General features: G+C 41.2%; 1 protein-coding gene across 1 annotated transcript in view; it reads left to right on the forward strand.

The window, feature by feature from the left end:
* Positions 1-17981, forward strand: part of MTMR10 (myotubularin related protein 10) — a 57363-nt gene that overhangs the window by 27074 nt on the left and 12308 nt on the right. The window contains exons 4-9 of the mRNA XM_044918301.1: positions 267-409; positions 6908-6998; positions 13908-14079; positions 14726-14813; positions 14895-14983; positions 16869-16999. Coding sequence (XP_044774236.1) covers positions 267-409; positions 6908-6998; positions 13908-14079; positions 14726-14813; positions 14895-14983; positions 16869-16999 — 714 coding nt within the window. The remainder of the gene's footprint in view (positions 1-266; positions 410-6907; positions 6999-13907; positions 14080-14725; positions 14814-14894; positions 14984-16868; positions 17000-17981) is intronic.

Raw genomic sequence — 17981 nt, forward strand, 5'->3', positions numbered from 1 at the left:
AACAATGAATCATGGAACACTTCATCTAAAACTAATGATGTAATGTATGGGGATTAACATAAGAATAAAAAAAATACTATTTGGGAAGAAAAAAAAAGAAAACCGATCCCCTTTCCAAGTTCTGTAAATTGTAGAAAATATGAAAGATTCCAGAGAAGCAGTGGGTAACCTTCTAATTATTTACAGTAATAATTTGTTAAGGTATACTAAAGAGTGAGTAACAAAAAGAATTTTTACACATATTTTCTTTATTTTTTCATTTTTAGTAAATGACCACAAGAGGAAGCAGAAAGTCCTAGGTCCCAACCAGAAACTGAAATTTAATCCAACAGAGTTAATTATTTACTGTAAAGATTTCAGAATTGTCAGATTTCGCTTTGATGAATCAGGTCCTGAAAGTGCCAAAAAGGTAATACTATTAAGCTTTATCAAGTTTTCGGTTTCATACTATATTTACCAATATCAGTTCTGTATGGAAGTTCTTTTTTCTCAGTTGCTCAGATTTTTTTTTTAGGGGAAGTCATCAGATATTTCCTTAGGTAAAATAAAAGCCAAGAATGTTAATAGAACTATTTCCTTGGACTAATTTATGGTTTGGCTGCTTTAAAGTATTCTATATAGGTTTTTAGGTTGGTTGGTTGGTTTGTTTTTTAATCACCTCCTACAATACTAGAAACTATGATGTGGAAATTAGTGTATCTTTTGCATTTAGACCATTACCAGCTTGTTTCTTTCTCGGTTAGAAATTCAGAAAATACCTCAGAACGTCATCAATGAACTAAAAGTTAGACTTAAGTTATGTAAGGATTAGGTAAAGGTATAGTTACGGGAGAGGCCTAATAATTATTAGCGCTTTAAAGAAATCTTAATGAATTAATTTGAGTGCTATTCCACAGGAACCGCTAAAAGCTAGGGACTTTTTAATTGGCTTTGTTTTTCTCCTGCCTTCCGGGGAATGTTTATTGCCTGCTGGTGGAGTAAGATTCACGGGCAGAAATTCCCACTTCCTTGATCCCACATTTTGGCTGTGGCAGAGGAGTGAAGCTGGTGGACCTATTGCCCTACTGGTCCAGTCTATGATGCAGCAAATGCAGAGAATCTAACACTTTCCAGGAGTCTGCTCCCACACATTGGAAATAAAGGAACAGTTTCTTAGTGAAGTGGAACCTTCTCTCAGAAATGAGTCTGCTTTTGCACCACCCCAGAATGCACCGCTGCATTTGGTTTCCATGGTTAGTAGACTTACTGCAGTGAATTTTCTGTTGATATCCAAATGAGGCTGTCAAAAATATTTAAGGCAGCTGTTTTCATACACTTTGGTGAGGACATTGTAGATTTATTTTTAGAACTTAGAATCAACAGTTTCCTCACAGGAAGGCAAGCATAAGATAAATATCTGAACATGCTGGACCTTGAGGACTAGATGATCTAGCAGAGTGATAGTAGGCTCTCTGGCTAAAAGTTTTCAGGTAGAGTCTGTAAAGCCATCTTTCAGCATGCTGCGTTACCAAAAATTCAGCTAGGTAGCTGTAACTCATTGGTTCACATTTTGTAGGCCCCTTTCATCTGTTTAGTTCTGCCATTTGTGATTTTGGCATTTTACTAACTTGAGATGCCTACTCTTCTATAGAAAGACTTTAAGACTCGTTCGGTCGTAGGCTGTATATAAAACATTTTAGCTAAGTTACTTTCTTGAGCTTAAATATATACTTGTAATTTAATCAGTCAAAACATCAAGAATCTGCTTATGAAAATCTTAATTTCAGGATATATAGCATTTCAAGAATAGCAACACCATAGAATGTAAGAGATTTAGTTAGGACAGGATTTTTTTTAAGTAAGAAATTGATACAGTTGCCCAATATTCTTTCAGAAAGTTTCCCTCTCTCCCACTCTCAACTATATTTTTCAGATGACTCTATTTCAGTAATTGGAAATCATAATTATTTGGCTTCATTCTTGAGCCTTCTAATAAACACCTGCTGGTCATTTTTAATGTGTGAGGCAGTGTGCTTAGTGGAGAAGATAGAGCATGAACAAATGAAAATTGAACAGTGGTACAAAGTAGTGGCATGAAAGATGTTGCTACGTAAGTGATTAGTTGCCAGTTGAATGAAACAGTTAAGTGCTCTGGAAATTCAGGATCTCCCTTGTCTGTTGTGCTGCTGGTAAGTGATGAAGGGGGCCGCGCTGAACTGTCTGCATGAAACAGCCTAGTCCAACTGTTTATGCCCTTTCCCAAGACTGGATTTCTGGCACAAATCCTTTCCCCTCTGTCTTAAAATATTAAAAGCCTATAAGCTCAGGCCTGAAAGAAATGCTTTTTTTTGTCTTTTGTACAGTCCTGTTGTGGGGAGGGGCAGGTGCAGGAAAGAAAATTAGAGGCAATAAGAATATAAACAGAAATTTTCCCCTGATTTACGTTTCAAACACAGAGGTTAGGGCATGTGTGCTGCCAAAGCTTACTGGCTTCATGAGTTAAAAACAAGAATTCTAGCATATTTTTTTATTTCAAGTGAAAGTTTTCATCTAAAATTAGGTAACAGTTGGGAAGTTACAGCTTGATTTTACCTCCCGGAAATTTTGAAAGCTAAATTTTCTCTGGAAATGCTCTGATTTTATAAGTTGTTTTAAAATGACCAGATGCACATTCAGAGTTTTCTGGTGGGTAAACCACTGATTAGCTTTGAAATACCAAAAGCATTTATATTTCTGTTTGAAATATGAAATCTCGAAATGCTAAATTGGTTGACATTTTGTTAAATATTACTCTATAACCTTCTGGTAGTCTGGTTGGTGTTGCCTAAATTGTGTTATGACAAAATTAGATGACACTGTGCTACTGCATCCGTTAGCATTCATCCTTATCCTTGGTCTGTCACAAATAAATAAGGATGTTTGGGACAGATCTGTATAAAGCAAGAAGGAATTTTATATTGCAGAATTGGATGTCTAGCCTCAAAGCAACTTGGAGCCACCCTTTCCTTTTGAAGAACCTCTTTTCGAAATGGAGGGGCAAAAAAAAATCATTTTTAATGATTTATCGCTTATAAAATATATATATGTGTGTGTACATATATATAAAGATGGTAAGTGAAACGTATGCCCTTTGTTTCTACTTTATTCTCAGATTAGTTGATTGTGAACCACTTGTCAGGCATACTTTCTAAAAGTGAAAATTCAGCCCATCTATTTAAAGAATAAGTTGGCTTTTTGTGAACTGTCTTTTATTTATTTTTTTTTTTCCCCTTGAATCTGAGACTTACTCCTTGGTGACTTTCAGACCACAAAATACAGGAAACCAGTTTTGTTTGCCAGTGTGCTAGAACTTGATTAGTTTGAGCTTCTCCAGTGCTGCGCCCCCAGCTGGTCTTAGAGGAGAAACCAACTGTGGGTACTTCTGGCTTCTGTCCACAAGATTTGTTCTTGGTCCAGAAATCACTTCAGAAGTAGTTTACTTTTTTTCCTCCAATGAAATATTTACCATCATTGAATGTCTTTAATCCCAAGATAGTCTTTGTTCCCTATGACAGCCAGGGCAGAGGAACTATTTTCAGAAGCAGTTTTTAAAGAGGTAGAGTTTTTCTAAAAATTTTTAATGCTTATGGAGTACATTGCAAAATTAGGATAATTTTACATGAAAATGAGACCTTCTTTTTTAAGTCTTTCAAGCTCTTAGTGACAGAAGCTAAGAATGTGGACATAAGCTTTTTAAGGGGTTGTGTATGGAAAAGCTTGAGGGAAAGGATTCTTGGCTTTATTTCCCTTCCCAAAATGTCCTACATAACAGCATGAATGTAACCCAGATAGCACAAGTGGTATGTGCCTTTATCTGGGTCCCCAAAGATGCCCCTTGCTTGGATTACATAGAAAGAAGTTATACACACTTGTAATTACACTACTCAGCACCAGCTTTAGTTCAGTTTGTGCCCCCCCCCCCCCCGCCCCCATCAGCCATTGTGCAGGTGATTGAACAGTTTCGGTTTTACAGGATTGTTACAGTCTTCTTGCAGTGGAGATGCTATTAGACATACTCATTTGTTTCCTAACCTTTATAAATGTGATGTGCTATTCTAAAGGGCTTTTTAGAAATGGGCTACGTTGGGTTTGCCTAGCAGATAGGCTTTGTTTGTTTTTGCTTTGTGACCATAAACAACATACTCCATAATGATCTGTGAATTTCTTTTGTGTAAACAAGGCCCGTGGCTGCTTTCTAAATGTGTTAGACAACGTGATATGCTCGTTTCATTGGCTTAGAGCATTTTCCTTACTATGTTAGTAAATAATTTTGTCAACTGGTATTTTTAGCACAGCTGCTGTTGTGCACAAAGCACCTTCAGAAAGCTACTGAGGAAAAGCAAAAATGCAGAAGTCTTCAGGTCTTCACTCAGCTCTGCACAGAGAGGTCTTTCCTGGTCTCCTTCTCTAAATTATTAACCCACTCCCTTCTCTGCCTCACCATAACACCTCGTATCCCTCCCCTGCTGGACTTTTTTTTTTTCCTTTAGCACTTACAATGATGTCACTTACTATCGTTTTCTTGTTTATTTTGTTTCATGTCTGTCTTCCCCCCTCATGATGCCGGGGATCTGCGCCTGTGTTGTTCATTGCTGCAGCCCCAGGGCTTTGGATGTGGTGGATGCGCAGGAAATACCTGTCGAATGAATGACAGAGGCAGCATCTCCCCTTGAGGGATTGAATTTAATGGTGGAAGTAAAACGAAGAGCCCCTATGCCCTTTCCAGCTACACTCAGAACTATGTCATGAATACTCTGAAACTCATTCAGCTACACAAGCACAGTAACGGAAGAGACCCTTTATATCAGCGCGGTGGTTGTTCAGAGAGAGCAGAAGGGTTTCTGCAGTTCATACTGTGAAATTGGCTCGGGCTAGGAGGGCCTGTGAAGAGATTGGAGTTGAACAGAGCAGGGAGTTGAACAGAGCAGGTAGTTTCCAGAGACAGCGTGGTTGGCTCCGCAGTGCGGAAGGATTTCCCGGGCAGAGTGTGGCGGAGGAGGCGGCTGGGAGTGAGGCGGCTGGGAGTAAGGCAGGCAGTACGTGCAAATGTGTTGTTCTCTGACAGAAGACCACTGAGGGAGGGGATGTCTGGTAGAGGAGAGCCAGCTTGGTGAAGAATCAAGAATGAGAAGATTTCTTTTATTAGGCAGGTATCTGGGAACCACAGCAGGTTATCTGGGGAGCAAACTTGTTGGTCAGAATTTCATTTTTAGAAGAGACTTCTTAGGCATTGTGGATTTTTTTTTTTTTCCTTCCCAAAATGTAGGGAAGCTCACAGAGATGCCGAAAGGTGAGTATGGCTTAAGAATATGGCTGTGGTAGTGCAGAGAAATGGAACAAAAATGAATGATAATCTTGAGGAAAGTACAACGAAGCTTATAAACTACCCATGGTGCCGAGAGGAATAAGAAGTGGTCGAGGACTTCTTCAAGTACAGATTTCAGTACTTTGGCCGCTAGAAGAAGCTCTCTAGGGAAGACTTGGACAGATTAAGGATGGGAATGCAGATCACTGCCTCCTAATTGCATAAATGGGACTGTTCTGGAAAGCTTTCCTTGTAGTCAGTTAAATTGAGGTATTACATAAAAGTTTCAGGAATCTTTTGTTACTGTTTTTAGTCAAAACTAAAACTAGTGATAAACTCTGTCCTCTTATTTGTATATATATTCTAATTTAGTAAGACAGGAAACATTTATTCTATAGAAGACTTTTAATATATTTTAAACAAGAACTTGACACATAGTTACCTGTTACTAGAATTTGCACCAACCCTTTCAAACACCACTAATCGACATGGACTAACAATGAACTAAACTTTTCCTGCTTGCTCACTGTCAAAAGTATACTGTTCTGGCTTAATGCTTTTCCTTCTAAATGATATTTAACCTTTTTAAGTAAGATCCTCTCTTCTCTCCTTTCATATGTCTTAAATTTCTTCTTTCTGCTCCAATCATTTAAGAGTATTTTCTTCTGCAGTCTAGTCCAGGGCATTGTCAACATAGGGCACTGTCCATCCTTCCTTCTTTCCAGTGGCAGTTGGGAATAATATCAACCGTATTTCCATGTATGGAGCTTCTGCAGAGGCCAGGCACGCATTAAGACAATTAATCCTTACCATAGCCATAGGTATTATCTTCATTTTACAGTTGCATAAACCAAGGCTCAGAGAGATGAACTGATTTCATACCATTTACAGGGCAAGTGTTTGGTAGACCATGGGATTCAATTCCTGATCTATTTGATTGAGCACTTTCTCCACCCTAGATGTAGTCTCAAACCATTTTCTTAAACACAGTTGTTTTTTTTGTGTTTTTTTTTTTTTTAATTTACCTCTTTGAGCCACCCTGTACTTTTGGGTTTCTTGCTAATTTTCATTTTTTGTGACTGTAGCTTTCCTATTCTAGATTTTTTTTAATCCATGAGGTATGAACATTAAAATTTCATACCTTACATTAAGCCTTCAAGATTGCTGGTATTAAATCATTATAGTCTACCAAAAATGAAACTTTTTTTTAATCCTTTCTTTAGGAATACATATGTATATATATATACACACGTCACTGCCTTTTTGGAGAATGCTTCTTTAGGTTTCAAGTTTCTTTTTTTGAATAAAATTACTTTCCTGTTGAAATTCAACTCAGCAAACACTTACTAAATACCATGTACTCCCTAAAGATTATAAACAGTGTCCTGGGGGCACAACAATGAATGAGATACCTGGCCTTAAGGAGCTCTTTCACATTCTAGGTTTAACAGAAAAAAACATGTAAATAAGTATCTATAATCACTGGCCCACCCAGGATGATGCTCCCAGTAATCAAGGCCTTATTGTACATTTCATTTAAATAAGTGTGTTAAAATCAAATTCTAAATGTAGAATTTTTCCTAGGTATGCCTTGCAATAGCTCATTATTCCCAGCCAACAGACCTCCAGCTACTCTTTGCATTTGAATATGTTGGGAAAAAATACCACAATTCAGGTAAATATGAAAATATTAAATATTGTGACTAATTTTACATTGTTTAAATTTTATTCTTATGTTTATCAGAGGCTTCCAAGTACATGAGCTTTAATGATTATAGAATTATTAGCTTCATAACTGCTAGAGAAGAAAGCACTATATACTAAAAGAGACAATATTTGTTAGATTATTTCTTAGAAAGGGACCAGGAAGAACCTGTAAGCAGCTATAAACATAGGCTTATAAGAATCATGTGAGGTCTAGGGGCGCCTGGGTGGCTCAGTTGTTAAGCGTCTGCCTTCAGCTCAGGTCATGATCCCAGGGTCCTGGGATTGAGCCCCGCATCAGACTCCCTGCTCTTCGGGAAGCCCGCTTCTCCCTCCCACTCCCCCTGCTTGTGTTCCCTCTCTTGCTCTGTCTCTCTCTGTCAAATAAATAAACAAAATCTTAAAAAACAAAAAAAGAATCCTGTCAGATCTTTTACCTATGGTCCCTGGCTTATATTTTATGGTGAAGAAAGATCTCCCTCCTCCCACTTTTAATTGATAGCTTGAGTTGAAATAATCTCATCTTTTAAAGAAAACTGACAGAAAATTAAAAGGTACTTGAAATGCATGATGTTTTCTGACAGTGTGATTTCATGCAAAAGCTAAAGTGGTTAAACTTTTTAGTGGAGAGATCATCGAGATCATCAAAATACTGACTTTATATTTCTTAATAAGATTGATGAAAGGAAGAGGAGTGTTTGTCCAAAGGACAAGTATATTCTAGGCAGTTTTTGTAAAAGTAAAGTAGTACTGTTCATATGCTTACTGAATATGTAATTACTCAGTGATGACATCACCAAGGAAGATTCCAGATGATCATGTAATTCTGTACATTTCTTATATGCAAATGTAATTTTAATCAGCCATTTTTAAAAAACCTCATAAAAGGATAGAGGAGAAAAACAAAGGGGTCATGTCTCTTATTAGCCACTTGTGGATTAGGGACCACACATCGACTCAACCTACTAAGGCATGTGTTCTCCCACTATTATGGAAGAAAAATAATTATGTATTTACAAGGAAAGATCAGTTCACTCCAACATGGTCTGAACAGGGATCTTACAAATTATTAATTGTACTGGTCTTTCGTTTTATTATCTCAAAACATACTATAGTAATTTAATCTATGAAATAAAAGCATATTTGAGTATCACTGTATTGTAAATACATTAAGATGTAGGAACAATACAGAGTATCTGCAGGTGCATACGGTATAAGTGTATTTTCACTACTTTAAAAGATACTTGTAAACACCATAGAGATGGTATGTGAAAGTCATGCTTTGCAGAAGGAGTAGCTTTTACCATACGGTGCTCTATTTGTAGAAATTGGAAGACAAAGTATTTGTAACTTAATTTTTCTTAGCAAAATGTAACCAATTGTAACTTAGGCTTGAGCAAAATAATTAATTTTTGAAGTTTATTTCTTAATATAAATTATAAAATTTACTTATTGTCTAAACATAAAAGTATTGTAGATCCTGCACTACTCATTAGGTGAATATTTCTTTGGATCATCATCAAGCTACAGACCATGATCATCAAGGTTATTTTCAATAAGATCCTCACCCACACTTGCAAGAGAGTAGCTGAAATGAAAGTTTCAAGAGGTCCAAGAGTTCTAAGAGTCTTTGATTCCCACTTAAATTTATTATACAGATCAATTCTTGATGCTATTTTTTTTTTCTAATAGAAATGATTCCGTCCAGGATATAGATCTATGATTTCCGCAGTAATGTAATGACCTGAGCTCAGCAAAGGCAGTAAACTTCATCATGCGTTTGGGAACCTGATGCCTCCTCTAGTTACTTTTCAGTTTTCCTCATCCATTCCTTATGGGCATCTCTGGGTTAATAATACTGCGAATAGTTATTCTACCCATAGCTCTTCTACTACTGGGCTTTCTTATTTACATCAGTCAGTTCTGTATGTCTTCTTATATATAGCTTGTTGATAAAATTTGATAATTAATACTTAAAATATTCAGGAACACTTTTTTTATTACATCCTTCAGTCACCTCCTGCTTTGATAGGTACTTCATAAACCTAACACTGGGCCAGAGTTTTGTTAAGATTCCTCCTAGGGTAACACCCTTTAATATCCTTCCGTGCTGTTGCAGAAGCATAAACTGCATCCTTAAGATCAAAAGAAGCCTGAACTGTCCACACACTGCAGTCAGAATTCATTAATTTGTGAGTGAAAGATGCCCAATAATCCACTCTTGAACTTCTGGATGCCACCTTGATTCATTGGCTGGATTAAAGAATAAAGAAGTCCTTTTTGCAGGCAGGTAGGTGACAAAGCTGTTTCCACGAATAAGATCTGAAGTTAGAGGATGTCCCTTGCAGTTATCTAAGGAAAGAATCTTTGAGATGGCCTTAGGCACTCTGAGGGTTTCTTCCATGTTCGGCATCCCTTGAGTGAGAACACCATCTCTGCAGAGCTCACCAGTCATCCAAGTACTTCTGTGAGGATCCCGAAGTAAAGGGACGGTGCATAGCACTGGGACCCCAGGCGTGGAGCCCCTCAGGGGGTGCTGGCACAGACAAGCACAGTGGTTCTGGTTTTTTTCTTTTATAACTTGAAAGAAACCACAAGAACTCTGCTTTCCTCAGTCAGGTTATTATTGGGCAAATAATGTCACAAAAGTACAGACTGATCTTTGTGATAAAATTGATAAGATGTCAGATTATGCTTTCAGTCTGAAAAAGTTGGGGCGCCTGGGGGGCTCAGTCAGTTAAGCGTCTACTCTTGATTTTCGGCTCAGGTCATGATCTCAGCATGGTGAGATCGCGAGCCCCACATCAGGCTCTGCCCTGGGCGTGGAGCCTGCGTAAGATTCTCTCTCTCCCTCTTCCACTGCCCCTCCCCCTCTCTAAAAAGAAATAAAAGACAACCTCATGAAGTTATCTGCAGCCTCAGTGTTAGCAGCTCTACTCCATGGCAGACATTGAGCTTGCAAATGCTGTGATGTAATCTCAAGTTGTGTAGTTTCATGACAGAAGATGTACATTTTCAGTGGTTTATTTTATTTTGTAATTTTATCTTTTTTATTAACAAAGGCCTTGGTATTAGATTTTCCATTAAATGCTTATTTGAAAACCACTTACGGAGTATATAGTCCATTTGAAACTGTAGAAATTTTTGAAGTTTGTTGCCTGTCAGTTCTTTGAAGATTCTCAAGTGTAGCTATACATGGTTGTGATTGATCCTTTCGTCTCTTGAATACTGGTGGTTCCCATCCAGCCTCCTGTATCAGAATCCCTGGAGGAACTTTTAGAAATGCAGCCATCCCAGCTCTTCCCCCGGCCCAAAGTCCAAGTCTCCCAGTTAGAACCACTAAGTTGACTCACCCTGTTGAACTGAACATCACAGCTTTGTTTTTACCCTTGTCATCCTTTATGACTTGATTTCTGCAGTATCATCAAAGTGATAGGCTTTCTTTCTTCTCGTTTGTTGACCACTTTTATAGGCTAGTTAAGTGGATAATTTCAGCACAGCATGGGATTAGACTTCTGAACTGTGTCGCAGAAGATAGCCAGGGTGGGGCGCCTGGGTGACTCAGTCGGTTGAGCGCATTCAAATACTCTTGATTAGTTTAGGTCATGATCTCAGGGTCCAGGGATCAAGCTCTGTGTTGGGCTCCGAGCTCAGTGGGAAGTCTGTTTGAGGATTCTTTCTCCCTCTCCCTCTGCACTCCCCCCCACCCCCGGCTTATGCGCACGTGTGCACGTGCTCTCTCTCTCACTCTTGCTCTCTGTCAGACAAATAAATAAATCTTAAAAAAAAAGAAGAAGAAGAAGAAGATAGCCAAGGTCAGGAGTGCTTACGATCTAGTTTTCACGTTTAGTTGGCTGAGGAGCTGTCCTAAAACCTCAGGTAACTCTCAGGAAAGCTGGATCTTCCTAAGATGACTGATTTTGCCAGTGTGTTGCTGCACCTGTTAGGAACCCACTTGTAGAGCAGGCCACAGGCATCAGGCCTTTGGGACTTTCTGGAAAGCATTAGAATTTCCAGACTCTCTAATGCCAGATTAAGTATCTGCTATACATTCTCTAATAAGCTCTCACTGAAGACAATGTAGAATATATAACCTAGTCTTGGTTGTTGAGAAACGGACAACCAAAACCTGTAAAATAGTAAAATAGTGCAATATCCTGTAGTTTTTCCTCACCTGATGTTCAGAAAATTTGTCTTTTTGTGGTTAGATCTTGAGATTAAATCTTGGCTAGAGAAACAGTCTCATAAACTGTATGTTCTCAGCCTGGCTTACTAAAGTCTGTAACTTCAACACACTCAAAAGTATTCAGTTCTAGACTCTTAGTTGAGGGTATCCTGCCAAACTATTTACACAGCTCTTTAACAATGATGAATGTGCTCTTTATACTTCTTTTCTGGTGGTGGTTGTCTCATTGCGTGGCAAGGACCTCTGGTACAATGTTGAATAGTAATCAGGATAGCAGGCATCATTTCTGTTCCGGATTTTGATGAGGATGATGTTTACTGTGTGTTTCTGGTAATTACCCTTTATCAAGTAAGGAATTTCCCTTTTATTCCCAATTTACTGAAGTTTGTTTTTTTAAATTATGAGTAGGTGTTGAACTTGATCAAATATTTCTCTGCACTCTGAACTGATCATATGGGGTGTTTTTTCCCCCTTTAATTTGATCATATGATGAATTACTTATATTTTCTAATGTTGAATAGCTTTCTGTGGTTTTTGGTGTTCTGGAACACTGTATAAAGTGACAGTTGCCTGGACATTCCAGGAACGTTCTTCATCCTGGAGAGATTACAGCTCTCAAGTTCCTCAGCATACTTTCCAGTTGTAGCTACTCTGGAGAAGGCTTTAAGATGGAGTGGCACTCCAGGATATGTGCTTGGCTTTAGCCTTTTAATATTAAACAAGCTCTGCTGAAATCAGAATCACTGGGTAATTCTGATGCCACTTAAAGTATAAAATTCAGAATTCCTAGCATGGTGCGTAAGACCCTTTCTAATCTAGAGTAGCACTGTCCAGGGAGGGAAATGTTCTCTCCTCTGCACTGTCTGGTATAGGACCCACTAGCCACATGCGGCTGTTGAGCATTGGAAATGTGGCTGGTACAACTGAGGACCTGCATTTTTTATTTTGTTTCAATTTAAATCCCACATGCGGCTAGTGGCTACTGTTTGGGCAGCAGAGGCTAAGGGTCTTGGCCCCACCTCATTTTCCAGCCTCTCTTCCACCATCCTTTGCATCCCTCATGCTCTAGCTGTATTTCATTACTTGATGTTACACAGTTATACCGTGTTTTTTGTGTTCTGCTCTGCCCAGCATGCCTACCTCCTTCTCATCTCACCAGCCACCTGGCAACATTTGGCTCATTCCTTATGTCTCTGTTCAGGTGTGGTCAGATCCTGGGGCCTCTCCTGCCCCAGCCTCCATCTCCAGTGACCTCCATCTCCAGTGAGTGCTCTCATTGCGCTTGTACATCCAGCTCACTGTGACCGGGGCTGAGCTTACCCTCCACTGTCTTGTTGGTGCTTTCAAGATACAGATAAAACTTTACTCATTTTTTAATTTTCAGGCCTTAGCACATGGGAGGCTCTCCAAAAATACCGGTCTTGCACCAGGTGTTAATAAATGGTCCACAGAAGTGGGCATGGCATGTTCGTGGGACAAGGAAGGGGTTTCCGTGGCTATGGGGGAGCATGGGGTTTAGGCAGTAATGAAAGGTCAGGTTGATTAAGAGCTTTTTAAGCAAAATTGTTTTGCTTCAGGAAGTTGGAAAATGAGCATGAGGGAAAGTTTGGGACAAGGGTATAGCATCATGAAAGCATGATTTTGGGGCATTGTGTCCTGTGCAGGCTGCGGGCTGGTTTGAGTGCTGCAGAACGTCGTGTCGCGGAGGTCAGGCCGGAGACTTGCCACCACCGTTGCGGCCTGTAGCCGTGAGACGCAGGACCAGGAAAGATTGTGCCGTCTGTCACCCCAGTTTGCCAGGGTACATCAGGCTGACTGCTGAGACGCTCTCTTTCCCTCTGGTCACTCTGCTGGCCTTCCTGAGGCTGTGGGCATCTCCCAGAGGACAGCAGTTCTCAGTGAGAGAGGGCTCCTTGCTAAGGAAGTTCAAGTGTAGGCCCTCTGCTGAAATCCCCAGGTGGGAGTGGCCCTCTGGTGGAGTACAAGGAACCCTTGTGAGCTTATCAAAGGAAAATTGAGTAGATATAGGAGACCAAGAATTTTATAATGAGCCGTAGAAAAGAGTGGGGCATCAGTATTAGAAGGATGAAAGATTTGGTCGAGAACAAACATGATTGGATGCGTTCATTGCTCCAGGCAAAACATGTGGAAAAAATGAACAGTGATTTGAATTTACCCCACAGTTTAAGGCAGGGGGATGAGGGAGGCTCATGAGTGGCTTCCGTGGAATGGTAGGGGTAGAAGATCATGGAAAAGGAGAAAATCTGGCCAGCAGGCATTGTTCATCATTTTGGGAAGATGGTCAGTAACAGGGAGGAGGGAAAAATGCATGTATATGGCACAGTAGCTGGAGTGGTGCAGCTTGGTCAAATGAAAGTCTTTTCAGAATCAAGGTGACCTGTGTTTGAAGGTAGGCGAGAGAGAGCCAGTAGAAGGACAGAAAAGTTAACGGTGCTGAAGGAGTCAGGAAAGAGCTGGATGAGGACGAGACAAAATGAGTTCTGACAAGAGGAGGCTGCCTCTTTCTCAAGACCGTTGGGAGCAGTCGGAACATCTGAGGGAGACTGGAAAGACGCGCAGGGAGGAGCCGTCCCATCCGAGTGTGTTCCTGACAGGAGGCTCTGAGAGAGGAGAGGGCATGTGGGATGAAATGTGACCTTGAAACAAAACTAATAATATTGCTTTTTCTTGTAGCCAATAAAATTAATGGAATACCCTCAGGAGGTGGCCGGGGGGCTAGTGGTGGCAGCATCCAAAACACTCCGCTCTTCGAAACGTACTCAGACTGGGACCGAGAAATGAAGCGGACAGGTGCTTCCGGATGGAGAGTTTGTTCTATTAACGAGGGTTACATGATATCCACTTGGTAAGTCCAGTTTTAACAACCTTATTTATAGCTGGGAATGACTTCTTATGAATAAGAATCAAACTCTGCTCTCTAATAACTTTATCACGTTACCGTGAATGGAATATTTGTTTTTAGTAGTGCTTTCATGAATATTTTAAAGATAAGGGAAGAAGAGAGAAAGGAGGATATGTTACGGCGCAGTGAGCCTGCCCACTAGGAATTGCTGTCCAGGCAGTGTCCTGGAGACTGGGTGTCTTTTGGGGATGAGAACAGTTAGAAGAGGGAGATAAGGAACTAAAGCTCCTTGGATTTGTGGGTCTGGTTTGGTTTTGTCTTTTGTGCCGTTTGTCCTTACCCATAGAGAACAAAGGTGGATATGTTTTTCAGAAACTGAATACATCTTTGATTAAAAATCACTTCGGAGAATATTTCAGACATCTCCTTTGGATAGTTTCCTCTGCTATAATTATAAGTTTTGTGGTAATTGACCAAATGATACAGGTTTTAGACAGAGCTGTCTAGGGTCAGCCTTGTCTTCCATGGTAGATGCCATGTGGCCGCCAATTAGGGTACACATTAAATGGGGATAAATGTGTATATATGGGATCTGCAGAGCACACTTATCTGCCTAAAGCACAGGAACGGTTTGCTTTTTCTTCTCCAGCCTTCCAGAATACTTTGTAGTGCCAAGTTCTTTAGCAGACCAAGACCTGAAGATCTTTTCCCATTCTTTTGTTGGAAGAAGGATGCCAGTAAGTGATGTCTGTTGGGTTTCATTCACGTCAATGTCCTTTTCTTCTCCCAGTCAAGTAAAGGCTCTGCTTCCCTCCTAGCTCTGGTGCTGGAGCCACTCTAATGGCAGCGCTCTTGTGCGAATGGCCCTCATAAAGGACGTGCTGCAACAGAGGAAAATTGACCAGAGGTAACCAAGACATGGCCATTGTTACTTTGGACATTTTTAGTTGTCATAAATGAGTAAACTCCTGACTGCTTGAAAATAGTTGGAAAACGGCATAGTTTTATTAGTTAGCACCATATATTCTATATAAGAATTACCATTTTGAAAAAAATGTACATATATTAAAATTAACATTTAAGTTATACTAAATATAACTTAACTCTTTGGCTTATAAGACACTGGAAGATCGGGACACCTGGGTGGCTCAGTCGGTTAAGCGTCTGCCTTCGGCTCGGGATACGATCCCAGGGTCCTGGGATCAAGCCTCACGTCGGGCTCCCTGCTCAGTGGGGAGCCTGCTTCTCCCTCTCCCTCTACCCGTCCCCCTGCTCTGTCTCTCTTTCTCTCAAATAAATAAAACCTTAAAAAAAAGACCCTGGAGGATCTTAACATTGCTGACATCTTGCTATAACTGTCGCCTTTAGCATACTTCCAAAGTGCAGTGATTTCCAGTTGAGATATTTCAGGATAAATCAGACTTTTCTATTAGTTCAGTGTGTCTTAGGTCTTAGAGTCACAGTAGCTTAGATGGTGGTTTTAATTAGCTACCACAAACAAGTTTGGCATCGCCTGCTGAAGTCACCAGTGATCTCCGTGTCGTTAAAGCAATAGGCATTGGGCAGTCAGCGGGCATCACTGCTGGTCTGTCTGTCCCTAAAGCGCTGAGTCCTAGGCACCTGCTCCTTCCCACTCTCCTGCAGCCCCTCTTCCTCACCGGCGCTCTGTGCCCTCTGCAGCCCTGGCTCTGCAAACATGACCTAGAATCTGTCTGAGGCCACTGCTTCCCAGTCTGTATTTCCTTCCTACAGAAGCCCATCTGTGGCTGTGGCTTTAGTGACCATCAAATTTATCTCTCTAATGGGACATCTTCCGTGGAAGTCTCAAAGGCCCTTGAAACTCAGGATGTTCAAACTCAGACTCCAGCATACAGGCACCACGCCTTCTCCCAGCCATTGTTCATTCAGCACTCAGGAAATACCTGCCATATCAGATACTTGTTCAGTACTCTATAAACGAGGAGCAAAGGAACAGATCTTAGAAAACTGGCTCAGAGAGCCTCAAATTGTGTATCACACCCTGTTATGAGTAGAGCCAGGTCTTAGGGTGTTTTCCACACTGCCATACCTAAGAAAGCCATGTTTGCTGAAGCAAATAGCCGGCAAGTGACCCGCAAATGAGCCTTCAGGTTTCTGGAAAGGACGGTGACTGGCTTCACGTCATCTCTGACAGAGTTTTTACCTCGGTCACGTTGAAACTGACCTGTCTGTTGTGTCAGGGGCGCTGCTGGGCCAGAGTTCATTCTGGACCCTCACAGCCAGTGCACGTTTCGTCTTTTAACTTTATTAAGTGCGAGTTGTTTTAATTCCTTTGTTTTTCCAGCTGTGCCACCCTTCATAAGTAAGACACGTTCTCTGCGCTGTCCAAGCTCTCTCCAGCCCTTTCTCCTTAGACACATCAGCTCAGCCCCACTGGCCTTCTCTAGGTTTCTGCACAGCCAAGCTTGGGTCCACCACAGGACTTTGCCCTTACTGTCCCTCTGCGTTTAGAACACTTACCCACAGATCTTGCATGGCTCCTAGGCATTTGGGTTTTGGCTTCAGTGTTGTTTTCACAGAAAAGCCTTCCCAGCCTGCTTCCACTCGGTGGTGCCACCATGGCATTCACGCCAGCCTGTGACTTTCTCATCTACCCTCCCACCACCACCAGGCTCGGAAGCCCCGTGAGGGCAGAGGCCCCACCGGTCTTGTTCATCTGTCTCCAGCTCTTAGAGTAGTGCCTTAGCCCATAATAGATCTTCAAAAAATATGTGTGGCATGAATGAATGACTCAAGGATTTTGTCTTTATTAGGATTTGTAATGCAATTACTAAAAGTCATCCACAGAGAAGTGATGTTTACAAATCAGATTTGGATAAGACCTTGCCCAATATCCACGAAATACAGGCAGCTTTTGTGAAACTTAAGCAACTATGCGTTAATGGTAATTTCATTTTTATTTGTGTGTGTGTGTGTGTGTGTGTGTATGTATGTATGTATATAGTGAGCTGGGGATACAGCATTGCATGAGATATGTCAGAAAAAGTGACATTCCTTGAAAATATAGAAATAAATATATTTAGGTAGAGGCTCATTGAAATATCTGTACAAATTATTGTATGTGACAATATCAGAAGCTCTCAGAAAATGAAGTTTAAACTGCTTTTTGTTTTGGAGTTAAGAAAGAAACCAATGAAATCACTTTCAAAGCATGAACTGTTGTGGTAGGATCCTTTTGTAAAAGTGCCAAGAGAACGACGAGCTACCTTATGGACAAACATATTAAGATTTTAATGCAGACAGTTGCGTTTTGAGATACGGGACTTGACACGGATTTCAGACAGCCGTGTTGTAATCTGTGCGGCCTTGGAGTTCTAATCATGTGTTTGAGCAGGTGCTTCTCAGGTGCTTTCAGTGTGTCCCGGGGTGGGTGTGACTCACACAAAAGCATCTTTGGTGAGAAGTGAGTCCTCCCTGAAGGGCACCCAGAGCCTCCCGTTACCCGGGAGCCAGGAAAGGCGGTCACTGGGGCGGGTCTGCAACAACGAGGGGGCGCTGGCCTGGAAGGAGAGCTGGTGGGGGGTTGTTAAAAAAGTACAGTGACATGAATGATTATCAGCCGTCTGATAAGTGGAATGTGAGTAGAGCCTGGAGTTCGTGAGGTGAGAGACACCTTGAGACAGGCCAGGCAGGACTGGGGAGGGCATGCAGGCCCTGCCGGGAAGGTGCCCTCGTTCCTGCCGTGGTCATGGAAACCATGCGCGGGAGGCAATGCGGGCGGCAGGGGAGGGGGAGAGAAGCAGGGAGGGCAGGGCTTGCAGGCAGGAAGCTGTGAGTGGGGGCTCCAGAATCCAGGCATGGGCTCATCAGGAAAGCGGGAACCACTGGCTCTTAGGAGGATTTCCCTGAGAGCCAGAGTGAAGGAA

The sequence above is a fragment of the Neomonachus schauinslandi genome, chromosome 9, assembly GCF_002201575.2.
Source record: "Neomonachus schauinslandi chromosome 9, ASM220157v2, whole genome shotgun sequence".
NCBI classification, from domain to species: Eukaryota; Metazoa; Chordata; class Mammalia; order Carnivora; family Phocidae; genus Neomonachus; species Neomonachus schauinslandi.